Source organism: Podarcis bocagei (genome assembly GCF_964188305.1).
Source record: "Podarcis bocagei genome assembly, chromosome: 13".
NCBI lineage: Eukaryota > Metazoa > Chordata > Lepidosauria > Squamata > Lacertidae > Podarcis > Podarcis bocagei.
In genome coordinates, this window is record NC_138138.1 from 36,865,562 (window position 1) to 36,881,909 (window position 16,348).

Genomic DNA, 16,348 nt, shown 5'->3' on the forward strand with positions numbered 1-16,348 from the left:
TCGTATCCTAGCTAGCTGAAACCATAGGGAGGGGGGGTCATTAGGTGATTTGGCACAAGGGGTTGCCCAGCTCTGTTCCCTGAAAAATCTGAATCAGGAGAGGCTGTGCAGACCCTAAATGGGTACCTGAATGCAGTCTAGTTAACTGGAGCTGAAGGCACTGTACATAGTTCCTCTTCCTCCTCATTTTATCCTCACAACTACTCCATGTGGTAGGTTAGGGCTAGGCTGAGAGTGAGTGACGGGCTGGCCTGAGGTGATTCAGGGAGTGCTGTGGCTGAGTGAGGATTTGAACCCCGGTTCAATGCTCTAACCATTGCACCACACTGCCCCATACATAGTACTATCTTTCTGCCTGGCTTGGAAGCTGCAGCTAGTATAAAATTTAGTTACTAGGGTGCTCAGGTGGACACCCAGCTTTACACATATCACAGTGGCGTTGAAAACTCTGTACACTACTGAGCCAAGTTCAGTGTTTTGCTGCCCTAAAAAACTTGGGAACAGGATACCTAATACCAGAACACACCGATTTTTAATATATTGAGGAGATCCTGCTGGACAGTCCACAGCCTGTGGCTTTTCACTTGTTGATAATGGAGAAGTGGGCCTTTTAGATTCCCTCCCTTATGCAGTACATTTTTTTCTAAAAATAATGTTTAGGGGTACTCTCATTTTCCTATTCATTTTGAAATACGGACCCCCTCAATGAGGCCAAACTTAGATTCACAAAATGTTTAGGGGTATGCATACCCCTGCGTCTCCCCAGAAAAAAGGCACTGCCCTTATGTAATTCATGAAGTGGACACAGAAAATCATAAACGCCTGGACTGAGACTTTTTAATTTTTAGTTTGCCATTTTACACATTGCTCTGTTTCATATAGTTTTGTTGTTTTTACTTAGCTTTTAGGAAATTCTGTTGAATACAACTGTTTGCACTTTTGGTATGCATAAAAATATTAGGAGGGATAATTTTTTTAATAAATAACTTGTCAACCCTTTCCCTGGAGAAACCTCGTTGTGCTGTTCGTTCCCACCCCCAACAGAGGAAATACAAAACAAAACAAATTAAATCTCATATTTTATTAGAACAGGAAAAATAAAACAGCCAAGTGGAGAGTGTGAGATACAAGCACGGAGGCTTTCCTAAACTTTTCTGTATCCTTCCAATTTCGGTACAGATGTTGTTGAAGTGAACATAAGTGGAGAGAGTGTGAAACAGATGTTCAGCAAAGGGCAGAGGCAACCCGCTTGGTGACCTTCCTGTGACTTCTCTTCTCCCACAACCCTGGCCAACTGGCAACGCCAAGTGACCATCTTTTCTAGGAAACTAAGCACAACTGCTGTCTCAGACAGCCTTTAGTGAGGCTCATGCAGTAATAAATCCGCTTGCTACGCAGTCTCAAGACAGACTTGCTATTTGTCGCTCACAGGACAGGACGAGACCAAAGTGGGTGGAATTTGCAGGGAAGCAGATTTTGGCAGAACGTTAGACCCTTCTCAACTGAAAAACGTGTTTTGTATGTGGGGTGGTCTGCCTTAGGAGTTAGCGGGCTCTCCTACACTGCAGGTGTTTTAAGAGGCTTGGTGGCTATCAGCCAGGAATGGCATAGTTCAGAGATGGGGAACCTTTGACTGCTGCTCCCATCATCCCTGTCTCTTGGTTGCACTGACTCCAGCTGATGGAAGATGGAGTCTATCAGAATCTCTGGAGGGTCAGAGCTTCCCCTTTCCTGCTGTAGTCAGTGGCGTAGCGTGGGTTGTCAGCACCCGGGGCAAGGCAAATAATTTGCGCCCCCTAACCCGTGGATTTGCGCACCCTAACCCTAACCCCCAGATGTTGCGCCCGGTGCGGCCGGCCCCCCCTGCACCCCCCACGCTACGCCACTGGCTGTAGTTGCAGGTTTCCTGCCCTGAGCAAGGGTGGATGAGATGACCTCTAAGGACCCATCCAGCTCTAAATTATCTTATTCAACCTGATTCTCTTTTTCTTCAAGGGTTTTTACTGCAACAGACCTTCTACATTTCACCACCTAAGGGCTGAAGGAGAAAATCCATTATTGGCTCCCCAAGTGTTTCCCCCCGCTTCACTTTAAATCAGCTATGATATGGAGGCAAGGCTTAATCATTTCCAATGAACCATTTCCCTAATCTAAATCACATGCACCTGCAGCTATTAGACCTGCATATGTGGGGCAGGCAGGGAAGATGCAGGTACCTGCATTTTCACCCACTGTGGACCTAATAGCAGCTCAAAGAGGAGGCATTTAGAGGGTGAAATGACACAACCCCGCTGTGTTTTAAGCCAGTTATGTGAGCACAGCCATAGTCTACTCAGCACACACAGCTTTGTACAAACAAATGAGGATGAATGCTGAATAAATATATCATCTGGAGGAGCCTAGCAGTGATTATGGGGGTTGGAATCCTACAGGGTCACCAGCTAGCCATCCCAACTGCAGGGGTGAAAGAGATTTCGCCTGGCTCTCAGCTAGGGATAAATCACTGAGCAACTCAACCCTGGATGTGTTTTGGGTGCGTCCGAGTTCCCTGGCATCAGGAGCTGTGCCGGAGCACAAGCGGTAAAAAGCCTTTTAGGGTGGAGGGGTGGTAAAATGCTGCTTCCAGACTTCCAATTGCCTATTCCTGTTCTAAATGATCAGTTGATACATTGCCTACCTCAGAGTGCAGGAAGACCAGAAGCAGAAACCTTATTGTCAGTTAACTCTTGTTTTGTTTTGTTTTTTATTTATGTACCTAAACCTAGATTAGTTATACAGTGGTACCTCGGGTTAAGAACTTAATTCGTTCTGGCAGTCTGTTCTTAACCTGAAACTGTTCTTAACCTGAAGCACCACTTTAGCTAATGGGGCCTCCTGCTGCCGCTGCGCTGCGGCTGCACAATTTCTGTTTCATCCTGAAGCAAAGTTCTTAACCCGAGGTAATATTTCTGGGTTAGCAGAGTCTGTAACCTGAAGTGTATGTAACGTGAAGCGTATGTAACCCGAGGTACCATTGTGTGGGTGTGTGGGTGTGTGTGTACCGGTAATTTATTATGTGTTTGTCTAATGGTTCATTTTTGCCATTTTTGAATTTACTGACATGCTCTGTATTCCGTACACGGGCAAACCTTGGTTCCCGAATGCCTCCATTTTGGAATGTTTCGGCTTCCGTGTACGGAATACAGAGTGTGTCAGTAAATTCAAAAATGGCAAAAATGAACCATTAGACAAACCTCGGTTCCTGAATGCCTCCGTTTTGGAACGTTTCGGCTTCCGAACACCGAAAACCCACTGCTCCGGTTTTCAAAATGATTTTCAGAAGCCGAATGGCCACATTTTTCTCCCCCCCCCCCATTGACTTTGCAGCCAGCCCATTGATCCTTGGTTTTCGAACTTTTCGGAAGCCGAACGGTCTTCCAGAATGGATTGAGTTCGAAAACCGAGGTTCCTCTGTAGTCGTTTTGCTTTGGGCCCCACTCCTTGTGGAAAAGCAGCACGTAAGTAAACTCAGTCACTCAAGCAATGCTCTGGATTTGGTTCTGAGAGAGGCGAAATGCAGCTGGCTTGACCCTTCTTGCATCTCGCATCTCCCTGCCCACTCTACCTCCTGCCAATTCCCCCACTTCCTCCTACTCAGAGTTCACCACCAAAAGCTTTTGCATGTAGGAGTTGAGCCATTTCTGCCTCTCCATGGCTGTCAGCATCTTGCTTTTCTCCCTGAAGGCGGCATCATCCGCTAGCACAATACTTCGCTTCCCGCCCCAACCTGGAACCCAGCTGGCTTGGTACAGCGCCACCTTCTGGCCCCTAGGAGACGGAGCTTCCTGTCTCATTGGGCCCCACAAGCGGGACTTCCTGTTTCGCCCTTCATCTTCATTGTCCTCAGCCCAGGGGGCAGTGACATCTGAGGACATCCATTTGAGCATCCAGTCATGCAAGGTAGTGGATGGGATGCGGAGGCTCCAGGGAACAGGGGCTCCTTTGAGGTCAACGCTGCCCCCTGCTGGAGGATACTGGGACACTTCACGTCTCCAGAGCCTGCTGGGAGAAAAAGTATAGGAAACCTGAGTTCTCCAGAGGAGGGATCAAGTAGATTGGAACCGAGGAGGAGTCCTAATATTGCCTTCTGAAGGAAGCACAGAACAAGTATGGATCCCTCTAAGGTCTTGCCCACACAATATGCAATCTCCAGAAAGCCACCCGTGTTAGCCTGTTGCAGCAAAAACAAGCTTTTGGGCGCCTTAATAAAGACTAAATATATTTATAAAGATTTAGGCTGCGCATTTACAGCGCACCCACCCAAAGAGTCCCGGCAGCTGCAATTCATCCCTCACACAGCTACAATTCCCAGCACCCTTCACAAACTACAGTTCTTTGACGAGAGGGGAGTTGGGTGCTTTTAACTCCTGCTGCCCCTGACCATTGGCCCTGCTGGCTGGCGCTGAAGAGAGCTGCATTGCTTCAAACGTGAGCTCTGTGGGTTCCCCAATCCTGCGCCAGTAATTTGATATACTGTAACCTGGCGGCTGTTAGTTCGTGGGAAATAATGGAAGCTTAATTAATAGGCAGGAAGTGGAGTAAGAAACCCATAGTCTTAAGCCTGCTGGAAGACACCTAGGAGCCACCTGCACCAGTAAGGTCCCTTGAGGGGAGAGTTCAGATTCGGGGGGGGGGGGGGCATTGCCGGCTCAGTGTCTGCCTACAGCATTCTGTCCCTGCCAGGCAGATGTCTCCGGGATGCTCTCAAGAGAGGCAAGGAGGGGACAGGCATTCCCTGTTATTACCATATGTTTTGCTCTATAAGACTCACTTTTTCCCTTCCCGCGTCTTATGGAGCGAATGCAGGCTGCACAGCCATCACAGAAGCCAGAACAGCAAGAGGAATTGCTGCTTTCACTGCACAGCGATCCCTCTTGCTGTTCTGGCTTCTGAGATTCTGAATATTTTTTTTCTTGTTTTCCTCCTCCAAAAACTAGGTGCATCTTGTGGTCTGATGCGTCTTATAGAGCGAAAAACACAGTAATTCCCTGTTCTGTTCAACTGTTCAACTAGACATTTGATAGACTTTGGGCCGCTCCAGACATCTGTTTCATTGTGCATTCTCACTGAAGTACTCACGAGGCAATAAGGTTGGCCATGCACGGTTTTCCATTCAGCGTGCCTGCAAAAGTTTTGGGGCAGTCATATACTGCTTTGTCTACAATCAGTAATAATCCCGTATCCTGTTGCTGGGATCCCATAACTTCCTTTACGCCAAACATTCTGGTTTATTTTTGTCCTGCTTTTGTCGTGCTTTAGCCCCTTCAGAAAGCAATAATGTCGTAGCATCAAGGAAGCGCTGAATGACAAATAAAGCGTGAAGAATAAACCCACTACTGACACGTTATGATTGTGTCAGGAACATGTTGCAGAATACACCCGCAATAAAACACCAGTCTGAAGAGGCCCCTGTTCTCTGTGCCTTTTCAGCTCTCTTCTTCAAAACTGTCATTCCCTCCATTACTTATGTCCAGGCTATGAGTTTCATCGTTTATTTAGACAAAAAAAAAGCACCGCCTCGGCAGAAGAGGGAGCTATTGTGGACTCAAGGAAACTGCAAAGTTTGCACAAGTCCGAAAACTACTTTAAGGGGGGAACAAACCTAAGGAGAAGGGAACCTTAAAAACAGCCCAAGGAATGAGCATGCTCAGTGTGGCTACGAAATACTGAGAAGCAGTTGAGGGTGGGAAATGAAAATATGGGGTGTTGGTGGTGGAGAAGATGGCCTCGAATCTTGAATAGAAGCACTCCACAAACACTGCAACGTTTTGTTGCAGGCCCCACATGACTAAGAAATTGGCCATTACATTGGAATTCATGTTGAAGAATTCCATGAGCAAATTACGGACAAAAATGGTGGAGCTAGTTCTTAAATCAATAATAGAATTGTGGATTATTTGAGCACTTCTTCCAGACAACCTGTTTGTTCATCCTGGTTTGTCTGCAGGGAGATTGGACAACCTTGACTATGAACCTTCATTCTGAGCTGTTTGCAGGTTGGTCACATGGCAGTTGTGTCAATGCAAGTGCCGACCCCCCCCCTTCCCGGTGCATTTTCCTGCCACTTTCCTTACTGCAAAACGTCTGATCTTTTGGGTACAGGGTTTCTTGTGCAAGGACTCCCAATCAATTGTAATTGTGAGACACGAGTCTGCGGGTATGTGAGTGAATCTCACCTGAAAATAGCGACAGTCTGGAAGAGCCCTAAATCTTTCCAACTCTAGAACCTCTCATTATACTTTGAAACAAAGCCCCTGCTCCATCCACATTCTGCTTAACCCTTCCCAGCCCAGCCCCTCTTTCCCCGCTCCTGCAACGTCATACTTCTCCCTTTGCACCTTCTTGCTGCCTCTTCTCCCCCCGAAAAGGTTAAAGAGTCTGTATTAATGTCTCCCCCCCCCCCAGCCTAGCTTCTTTCGGAAGAGAAAGAAGCAACCAGCTGTTGAAAAAGTGAGAGAGGAGGTTCCCAAAAAGGTGTCCCCCCGATTTATTCCACTACCTATATTGGGATAGTCAACTTGGTTCCACCAAGATGTTGTCCCACTACAACTCCCCTCATCCCTGACCATCGCTCACATTGACTGGGGCTGATGGGACGACACTACACTGGCTGCATCTGGACGGCACTGTGTTGGCTGCCCCTGACCAACACATTCTTAAAAACTATTCGGGGTGAAGAACTTTCACCTTTCCTTTCCCAATCCCCTTCTCTGCCACATTCTCTTTTGCAAGACTTTAGTCATGTTACTAAACTTTAAATGCACACACACCCACCCCTGCCAACCCTGCCCAATCTTGTCTACTGTAAATCTGGTTCAGATGGAAAATGACTCGCATGGTTTTTAACAGATCTAGAATGACCGATGGAAAAGGTGGTCAGGTAAAAAACCCCACACAAAGAAAAACCCCTTCAACTTACCTGCCTGAGTTGTGCACCACAGCCCCTGAAGACAGCAGCAAGCAAGAACTGAGAATGACTAAGGCGGCCCTGGGACTTTTGCAGGCTCCAAACGCTGCTTCCATGGCTCCTGAGGCTAGGAGGGAAAGACAGGGAAAGGGATTGGTGTGTGAAAAGGGCAACTCCGGCAGGCTCCCGACCCCGGATTCCTTACCTATGTATGTTGGTGACACAGCACAGGGGTTCTTGTATCCCAGTCCTCTGTTTCCTGCCTCCAGCAATCTCCCTCTGGTGAATTTATACCCCTCTGCCTCTGCTTGTGACATCAGCACAGGGGGCAAGTGGAGGCGTCGGGGTCCAGATCAATGGGAAGACGATGCTTTGAGGCGGGAAAAGATGGAATGGATCAGATTGGAATGGGTTGCCCCCGGGTCACTCTAATAAAAGAAAATAATGAGGCACAGTAAGGAATGGGGTCAGAATATGGACTGTGGAGGGGAAAATACGAGATAGGAGAGTAATTGTGTGAGAGAGAGAGAGAGAGAGAGAGAGAGAGAGAAAGAGAGAGAGGATTTTTTAAAGTGTGACTGAGAGAAATAAAGGATGGGTGATTAAAGATGATGGAACTAAACAGAAGGATGGAAAATTATTGTGAGGGATAGTGGGGAGACTTTGGTGAGAACACACTGATGTTAAAAGTCCATAGGCACAGACAGAGTGGAATTTTTAGTGCAAATAAATTGCAGGTTTAATATGCATTTGTGGTGTCTTTGTGGAGAGGGGGGCCCTCAGCCACCCTTCCCTTTGCCTGCAATTTCTTCACTTTGGTCCGGGGCTTCTATGCACAGGTTCAAGAGGTTTTCTTTTGTCCCGCTGAAAACCTTTTGAACTTGTGCCTAGAAGTCAAGGAGCAAACAGAAGTGTGTGTCTATGGAGATGATGTGAATGTTAACAAGACAGGGAAATTAGGCTGCTTGTGTTCTTCTCATTATCAGAGCAAACGCTATCGGATCCCCTTGACCCCACTTGGAAGGTCTCATTCAGCACCACCGCTAATGAAACCTGCTCCTACACTATGGCGTGACTCACCGCTTGGTTGTCGATGGAGGGTGGGCGGCTGGGTGGTCTCACTTCCCTCCGGGCCTCATTAACACAAGGCTCGCTAATAGGCACGCAAACAAGTTGCAGTTGATGTGACTGAGGGTAGGGCAAGGAGACAGGCCTTTGCGTTGGGTGGTGGAAGAAGTGCATCCTGGGTCACAGCAACTCTTGAGAAGGGACTGTGCATCAAACTCAAGTTGGAGTGCAGACATGAGCCAAACATGGCCTTTGGTATTTGTCATTAGATCCACCATTTCCATAGTGTTTGCAAGAGGCAATAGTGCTGCCTCTTGCGCATATACCTCACAAGTGTCCCGGAAAAACTGGGACATCCCATTTTTTCTTGCAAGAGAATGGCAGCCATTTTGGGTGCCATGATCTTGCATGATTTCGTGCTGTAATTTCCCCTTGAAAAAGAATGCTTTTTTCAGGGTCGCAATCTTGTGTGGCACCACAAAACACACGCTTTTGGTCTGAAAAAAGCATTGGGGGTGGGGTTTGCAGTGTGAAATCGTGCAGTGATCACATGGTCACTGTCCTCTTGTGACAAAAAATGGGAAGATGGCGTCCCAGTTTTTGCTATTTGGATTTTGGAGGGTATGTACATATTCACTGAGGTCTGCTCCACCAGCCTGGTTGAAAGCAATTGTTGTTTGGAGTTCCTCTTCCAAGACTGTCTCCATCACCTGCAATTCTACTTGGCTGTGTCTGAGGGAGAAGAAAGACCTGCCTTATCAGTCATGCTAGATGAAGCCTTCTCCAGAAGTGTCCTTTCAAAGGGCCTTCCACCTGGCTTCCCCATATGGGCCTAGCTGAAACCAATGGCCATTTGGCTTCTCTTCTCCCAAAATAGCTTCCATCAGCAGCCATCTAACCAGGATTGTTTAATAACAGGCTACCAGAAGAAAAGGAGAAGGAAGATGGACACACCATGAAAGCATCTGACTTCCCCCAAATAATCCTAGGTACCTCAGTTTACCCTTCACAAAGCTGCAATTCCCAGAACCTTTCACAAACCACAGTTTCCAGGATTCTTTGTATAGTAAAAGAGCAAGGCCTAAAATGGCAAAGTTCTTCCCACCAAGAAGAACTTCGATTTTAGCAGCCCTGCTGAATTGCCAGACTGGAAGCAGCAGTTCTATATTCCTGAAGAGATCCAGCTATGCTCCTCAATTTATGCCATGGGTCCACAAGCAGAACCCATATTTCAATCCTTTGCATTTGTTGTGGAAAGAGGCAGGACCTTCTGGTTCTGGGGGAATACAGGGTCTAATAACAGCAGCTTAATTCACAGCTGCTTCCTATCTACAGATATCTCGATATGAGGTATATCTGGACCAGGCTGCTGAGAACACGGGACTATACATTTAAAAGGACCTGGTGGATTAAGAGAGGAGAAGGTGTGGGGAAGAGCAGACTCTGGGTTTTGTCAGGGAATATCTTAATCAGACATTCAGATGCCGACTTTGCTGGAGGGAACACAGCGAGGCGTTGTCGTCGCTGAAGTTATCAATAGCACCTCAGCTGCCAGCACTGACCCCAATGCGGCTAATTGGGCGTCAGGATCAGAGACGCACAGCCAGATGCTCAATTGCTTTCGTAAATTAACGGAGCCGGGCACCCACCCCCACCCCCGGGTGCACAAGCCTCTCAGGATGTGCGGGCTTCTCAGACGTAGCCAGTGCTCTCAAAGGTGGCACTTGACTTTAATCCCAGCACACACACACAAACAGAAAGACATGGAAGCCTCAGCCTGTAGAGATAAGGGGGTCTAAACCAGGGGTCAGCAAACTTTTTCTGCAGGAGGCCAGTCCACTGTCCCTCAGACCTTGTGGGAGGGGGGCAGACTATATTGTGAGGAAGAAAAAATGAATGAATTCCTATGCCACACAAATAACCCAGAGGTCCATTTTAAATAAAAGCACACATTCTACTCATGTAAAAACACACTGATTCCCAGACCATCCATGGGCCGGATTTAGAAGGCGATTGGGCTGGATCCGGCCCCCGGGCCTTAGTTTGCCTACCCATGGTCTAAACATTCCAGTATAAAAGCAACACAGGCCTTTCGCAGATGTGAAGCAGATGCTGGCAACTAGTTTGGTGTGTGTTTTGCGCAAGAGATGTTTGCCTGAACTTGAGGAGGGTTCAGTCATGGGCAGGGAGATCGCCCATGCAATGCCCTCAGGTGGGGGTGGGGTGGGCTTTTTATTTTGCTGCCTGACTGAGGCAAAAGAGCCAATGCCCACCCCACAAGTCAGGCTATGGTGGTTATCTCCTGCCTGCACAGCTGAAAGCAGTGATGTTTCTGAATCTCCGTTGCTGGAAACCACAGGGGGAGGAAAGAAGGCTCTTGTGGTCCTTTCTGAGAGTTCCCCCCAGGGATCTGTTTGGCCTCTGTGAGTACAGGATGCTGGACTAGATGGGCCATTGGCCTGATCCAGCAGCCTCGTCCTTTGTTCTCATGATGTGTATAGCACCTAAGGTTGGCTAAGTTGTTATCGATGCCCAAGGCAGACAACCCTGCAAATGTACTGTATTTACTTGGCAGCAGGGATGGGGGAGAAATTTGATTTGGTTAACATTTGAAGGGGAACCTACATAACCGGCTCTTTCTGAAATGATACGGGATTTGTTAAGTTGTGGGTTGACATAGCAGACAACACAGCAATTTCTCCAAAGCAGCTCTTTATTTGTAAGTTGGAACAGAACTGAACTGTATTTACTTGGCAGCAGGGATGGGGGAGAAATTTGATTCGGTTAACATTTGAAGGGGAACCTACATAACCGGCTCTTTCTGAAATGATATGGGATTTGTTAAGTTGTGGGTTGACATAGCAGACAACACAGCAATTTCTCCAAAGCAGCTCTTTATTTGTAAGTTGGAACAGAACTGAACTGAAGGCCTCAGTCAGCCTGCTTATATAGAGCTCCAGTACCTTGTTACTGTAACAACTTTCTAAAACTATCCAATCACTGAAAGTCACTTTTGACTCTTCATTTGCATACAAACTATCCAATCACTGAACATCACTTTCGATCCTTCATTTGCATAACTATCTACAGTATCCTCCTGCTGGCCCAGGGTGAGAACTTCAGTACATAACAGGATTCAAAATGCCATCCTTTGAAAACTGTGCTTGTAACTCGGTTCTCCAACCAAGTAATATGTACAAAAAAGAGAGAGGGTAAGGTGTGCTTAGAAATCAATATATTAGGCAAAATTTCACACAAACACATTTCTATTAGGAGCAGTAGGCAGGTCGGAGCCAAAGAACAGTTGAGAGGCGGGAGTCCGGGTAGTATAAGGAAACAGGGTAATGCTGATAAGTTTTAAAGAGAACTTAAACGAAATGCGAACTTGATGCGCAGTACTGAATTTAAGACTGGGAAAATGAGTAAACAGAAATGGACAAATTCACCCATCCCTGCTTGGCAGCAAAAATGCAGTGGATTGTATTCAACATCAGTCATCGAACAGGCCCATTGAAATTAATGGCCACAGCTAATTTAGGCCCAATCATTTCAACACATCTAGAATTCAGCTGGATACAATCCAGTAAGAATAAATTAAATAAGAAACAATTTGCTACCCTTTCATAACACCAAAGATTCAGCCGCCTCACTCTGTCCTATGGTTGGGCTGGCCACGCCTGCAATTCATCTGGAGGACTATCCGCACTGTTTTTACACAAGTTACATAAGGGTAGGAGGTGGACAGAACACAGAGAGCAAGACTAAGACCATATTTATTGGGGTTGGAAGAAATACTGTTGAATTCAGTGAAACTTCTGCATGAACAACTTTAGGGTAGGGATTTTCTGCAAGCTCTGTTGGGGAGACGCAACAGGCCTTACCTGGCTGGCATCTAAATTTGTTGCCACTTTTCAGGGCAAGAGAAAAACATTTTTATTCATCAAGGCATTTTAATTCAGCGTATGTGTGTGTTTTATTGCTGCTGCTTTGCACATTTGTTTGAACTTACTTTTTGTTAACCTAACATTGATTTTTATCCAGGCGGTTTTTATTTCCTGCTTTGCTGTTTATATATTTGGCAGGTTGTTGTTTTTTTTTAAGTGCATGTGATTTGATTTTGTGGCATTTATAATTCCATCCCCCTCCCCATAAGCCACATGGAACATGCTCGAAGGACACAGGGTATTCATTTATCAACCAAAAAAGAAAGAAAAGAACAGAACAGACTGAAATCTTGTGCTCAATTACCAGAGAGTAAAGTCTTCTTGAGTTTAACAGGACTTACTTCTGAGTAGAGAGGTCTAGGATTGTCCTAGAAATATTTTTAGGTGAGATGCATTTACACACACAGCCAATTGAGGTTGCACAATGAAAGCTGATTTGGCACTCTTTGGCAACAAAACCCCCCGAAACTGCATTGAGTTAAGGGTGCTGAGAGAAGTTAGGAGACGCCAATTCTCCTCACAGAGCTGCTTTTCATGGAGTGGCTCACAGTGAATCCCTGTTCACAGGGAACTCTGTGAACTGTAGCGGTGTGTGTGTGTGTGTGTGTGTGTGTGTGTGTGTGTTGTGGGGTGACTCCTGACAACCCTCAGCACCCTTCACAAACTCCTGCTCCCAGAATTCTTTGTGGAAGAGGCTATGACTGTTTAAAGTGGTATCACAGTTCTTTAAATGTTAGGAGCTCATGTGGCCTGAGTCTTTTCCCCTTTAAATATCCCTGTCTGCTCCTTCCCCTCTAGCTCAGATCAGTTGTAGGTTCGGGAAAGCAATCTTTATAGCCTTTGTGGAGGGTTTCCTTTATCCTGTTTCAAAGATGAAGGGGGCAATGTTATTGTTTGGCATAAACCTTCTGCTATATGGCGGATCTGCTTCTCTGTTGGTACTAGGTGAGTGACTCAGGCTGCAACCATACTTAAAGGTAAAAGGACCCCAACTGTTAAGTCCAGTCGCAGATGACTCTGCGGTTGTGGTGCTCATCTCACTTTACTGGCTGAGGGAGCCAGTGTTTGTCCACAGACAGCTTTCTGGGTCATGTGGCCAGCATGACTAAGCCACTTCTGGTGAACCAGAGCAACACATGGAAACGCCGTTTACCTTCCCGCTGGAGCGGTACCTATTTATCTACTTGCACTTTGACGTGCTTTCGAACTGCTAGGTTGGCAGGAGCAACCTTCAGGTATACTGGGCCGTTTAGGGCTTTAACCTTGAAATGAAACCATGGGAGATTGCTGAATTTTGGAAAGGAGAAGGAGCATAAGCTCATTGGATGAAGGATGCTGGGATTCTGTCCCTCTGGGAATTTGGGGTGGGGGGCATAAGGAGGCAATACAGTTAGCTGAGAGAAGTGTGATATAGAAGCTATAACTTCCAAGCACTGTGTCCTTCTTTTCCTCAACTGATTTCCCATCTGCCTGTATTTGTTCCCTTTCCCTCCCTCCTCCTTTACTCATTAGATTACCCTGTTTCCTTATACTACCCGGACTCCCGCCTCTCAACTGTTCTTTGGCTCCGACCTGCCTACTGCCTGTATGAACAGTGGACCAGAGAGGACTTGGATCCTAGCCAGGCCTCCCGGAAGACAGCTACCATAGAGGTGGAAGTGAAACCAGAAGGTAACGGAAGTGGTGAACAGGTAGAATAAAGCAAAAAGTTGCTCAAGAGTTTTGTTGATTAAGTTGGCACTTCAAAAAAATTCTCCTTCCAGTGCTGTTTTGGAAAGCGCAACATCCCTGACTTGTACAGAAACTGTGGTGCTCCATTCCGTATAATCCTGAAAGTAATTAGTCCTTTGTTTGTCTCTCTTTATCATTTCCACCTTCTCTGGGAAGAAGCTGGAGGGAAGGTTGGGTCAGTAAACGTTGAGAACATGGACTAATACTTGGGGAGATGTGGGTTAAGTTCTCCACTCCATGAAGCTCACCGGCTCAGCCCGATCTACCTTATAGGGTTATTGTAAGGGGGGAGGGAAATGGATGTATTATTATTATCTCTTTCCAAATGTACCTAATAAAATCACCTGTTTGGAGAGGCTTGCCATATTGCTGCTGGGTCTGGCCCTACTGTTGGGCAGTTGGCAGATGCTACACTGCATATCAACATCTATCACCAAGTAATTTGAATCTCCCGCCTCTCCTGGGTTCTTAAGAGAGAATAGATCAGATTCTTCTTTTTCCTTCCAGGACACAACCACACTTACAAGATTGGTAGGAAGTTCCCTATACCCTATTGTGGCCCAGTGACAGAGGAGCCTTTGATCACAAAAGACCTTGCTTATGAGGTGGGGCCCACCTTAGTTTGCCTCCAGGAAAACTGCACAAAAGCGGTCCTTCCTGGGCGAGGGTACAGGTGAGAAGTTTATTTGGTCTCATTGGATAAATATCTTATTTACAGAGGAATGGTGTCATCTGGGTCTCGGTTGCATGCCTTGCCCTCCATGAATTTGTCTAATCCTAGCTGGTAGCCATCACTACCTCCTGAGGGAGCGAGGGAAAGAATGCGCAATAAACAATGCCTGTTGTATAACCTCCCTACAAACTTTGTGCAAACGAATCAGGACGAATGCCTAATAAACAGGTCATCTGGAAGCAACCAATATCTTTCCTGCTCATAGTTCCTCAGGAGAATAATAATAATAATAATAATAATAATAATAATAATAATAATAATTTATTTATACCCTGCCCATCTGGCTGGGTTTCCCCAGCGACTCTGGGCGGCTTCCAACAAAATATTAAAATACAATAGTCTATTAAACATTAAGAGCTTCCCTAAACAGGGCTGCCTTCAGATGTCTTCTAAAAGACTGGTAGTTGTTTTTCTCTTTGACATCTGGTGGGAGGGTGTTTCACAGGATGGGTGCCACTACCGAGAAGGCCCTCTCCCTGGTTCCCTGTAACTTGGCTTCTTGCAGGGAGGGAACTACTAGAAGGCCCTCGGCACTGGACCTCAGTGTCTGGGCTGAACGATGGGGGTGGAGACGCTCCTTTAGGTATACAGGACCGAGGCCACTTAGGGCTTTAAAGGTCAGCACCAACACCAAGAGAAGGATAATAATCTGAAAAACCTCTGGGGGGAAAGTGGGCTTTATGTGTGTGTGTCCCATAAAGCATTAACCACATCATGCCCAAATCTGTTTTTCTTGCCCTTCCCACTTTGGACAGTGCCCGGTACCTTCTCTACAATCAAATCCAGACCCTCCTTGCTGCAACCAACTGGTCCCGGCCTTTCCACACACGAGGTGACATGCGGGGCAGAGGGGTGGTGGTGGTACAAGGGGAACTACAGCTTTCAGGCATCTTGGTAGTCCAGGTCCAAGATTTATAGAGGGGTTTTTTTGGGGGGGGAGTGGGAGTGAGATAGAGGACTGGAGAGAGGCTTCCTTCCTAGAAGAACGGTGGTGAAACCTGTGATCCTTCAGAGATACTGCTGCACTACATTTCCCATCATCCCTGACCATTGGCCGTGTTAGCTGGGGATGAAGGGAGTTGGAGTCCTGCATCGTCTGGAGGTCCACAGGTCCCCCACCCCTTCTTTAGAGTGAGACCAACTTCCTACATTTGTCCTCCAACAGGCGTTTGAGAAACGGTGCGGTGTAACGGTTAGAAGGCTGGACTTCAGAGTCCTGGGTTCAAATCCCAGTTAGCCATAGAGGTTACTGCATGACCTGCTTGGCTGCCAGCTTGTTGTTATGATAAAATGCAGGGAAAGGGGAACCCAGAGTTCTTTGGGGGAAGAGAAAATGTGAAGCAATTTAAGGAAGCTCTTCTCTCTGGGTGCCTGCTGAGCAACACCTTGTTTCCAAAATATAGTAAAAGCACATGGTTTTGGCTTTAGGTGCAATCCCCAGAACATGACCCCTGTGCGTATTACGGGCTAACTACATATACTAAATGTGTCTCGTCTCTTTTCCCTTTCCTCCCATGGTAGGTCTACCTATCAGTTTCCGTTCCATGGATGTTGCATTCGGAGGCCTCTCAGGAGGGCTGGTGGCTGTCATAGTCCTGCTAAGCATCACTGTGTTCCTACTTTTGGGGGCTGCTTGGTTAATCGTGGCTGGGTGGCAGCAGTGATCTTCCCCAGCTTTGTGAACCGGAAGCACTTAATGACGGAATCCTGACCCAGTGTAGGATTCCAAGACCTGCCCACATTCCAGTCATCAATGTTCTTGTTGCAGCCTAATAAATGTGCCTTGCCTTTCGATCTTCTAGCTCTTCTCTGGATTGAGTGTTTTTGCTGGGGGTGGCAACTCACAACTGTGCTGGGTGAGGCTGATGGAGACGAACATCATCTCGAGACCCCCAACTCTTGAAGTCTAGAGTAGGTCAGACTCAG

At 46.7% G+C, this 16,348-nt stretch overlaps 2 protein-coding genes and 1 long non-coding RNA gene across 6 annotated transcripts; 1 reads left to right on the plus strand and 2 right to left on the minus strand.

Moving 5' to 3' along the window:
* Window positions 1–1,067: 1,067 nt before the first annotated feature.
* Window positions 1,068–2,933, minus strand: LOC308572602. The gene is made up of 2 exons (XR_014001826.1): window positions 1,887–2,933; window positions 1,068–1,731 (listed from the first exon to the last, which is right to left on the minus strand). It is a non-coding gene; the product is annotated as an uncharacterized lncRNA (long non-coding RNA).
* Window positions 2,934–3,385: 452 nt separating this feature from the next.
* PTH2 (parathyroid hormone 2) lies at window positions 3,386–7,186 on the minus strand. Its single transcript, XM_081167187.1, has 3 exons — window positions 7,152–7,186; window positions 6,959–7,073; window positions 3,386–4,041 (listed from the first exon to the last, which is right to left on the minus strand). Exons 2-3 carry the CDS (start codon window positions 7,060–7,062, stop codon window positions 3,630–3,632), a joined length of 516 nt encoding a protein of 171 aa, XP_081023313.1. The 5' UTR covers window positions 7,063–7,073; window positions 7,152–7,186; the 3' UTR covers window positions 3,386–3,629.
* Window positions 3,879–16,164, plus strand: LOC308571577 (uncharacterized protein). 4 transcript variants are annotated; one of them, XM_081167186.1, is made up of 5 exons: window positions 3,879–3,939; window positions 13,471–13,629; window positions 14,197–14,362; window positions 15,178–15,254; window positions 15,944–16,164. In XM_081167186.1, exons 1-5 carry the CDS (start codon window positions 3,933–3,935, stop codon window positions 16,084–16,086), a joined length of 552 nt encoding a protein of 183 aa, XP_081023312.1. In that variant the 5' UTR covers window positions 3,879–3,932; the 3' UTR covers window positions 16,087–16,164. The 4 variants fall into 4 exon arrangements, 3 of the variants coding, with proteins under 3 accessions (XP_081023312.1, XP_081023311.1, XP_081023310.1); XM_081167185.1 differs by lacking the exon at window positions 3,879–3,939 and adding an exon at window positions 8,799–9,003; XR_014001533.1 differs by lacking the exon at window positions 3,879–3,939 and adding an exon at window positions 12,703–12,935.
* The last annotated feature ends 184 nt before the right edge of the window (window positions 16,165–16,348 follow it).

Excerpts from the sequence above, each read along its gene's own strand:
- PTH2 (XM_081167187.1), bottom strand. The coding sequence starts at position 7,062 with ATGGAAGCAGCGTTTGGAGCCTGCAAAAGTCCCAGGGCCGCCTTAGTC. Across the intron at positions 4,042-6,958 it reads GTGGTGCACAACTCAGGCAG|CAGGCTCTGGAGACGTGAAG; the intron begins GTAAGTTGAAGG and ends TTTTTCTCCCAG.
- LOC308571577 (XM_081167184.1), top strand. The coding sequence starts at position 12,831 with ATGAAGGGGGCAATGTTATTGTTTGGCATAAACCTTCTGCTATATGGC. Across the intron at positions 12,904-13,470 it reads TGCTTCTCTGTTGGTACTAG|ATTACCCTGTTTCCTTATAC; the intron begins GTGAGTGACTCA and ends TTTACTCATTAG. Across the intron at positions 13,630-14,196 it reads GGTGGAAGTGAAACCAGAAG|GACACAACCACACTTACAAG; the intron begins GTAACGGAAGTG and ends TTTTCCTTCCAG.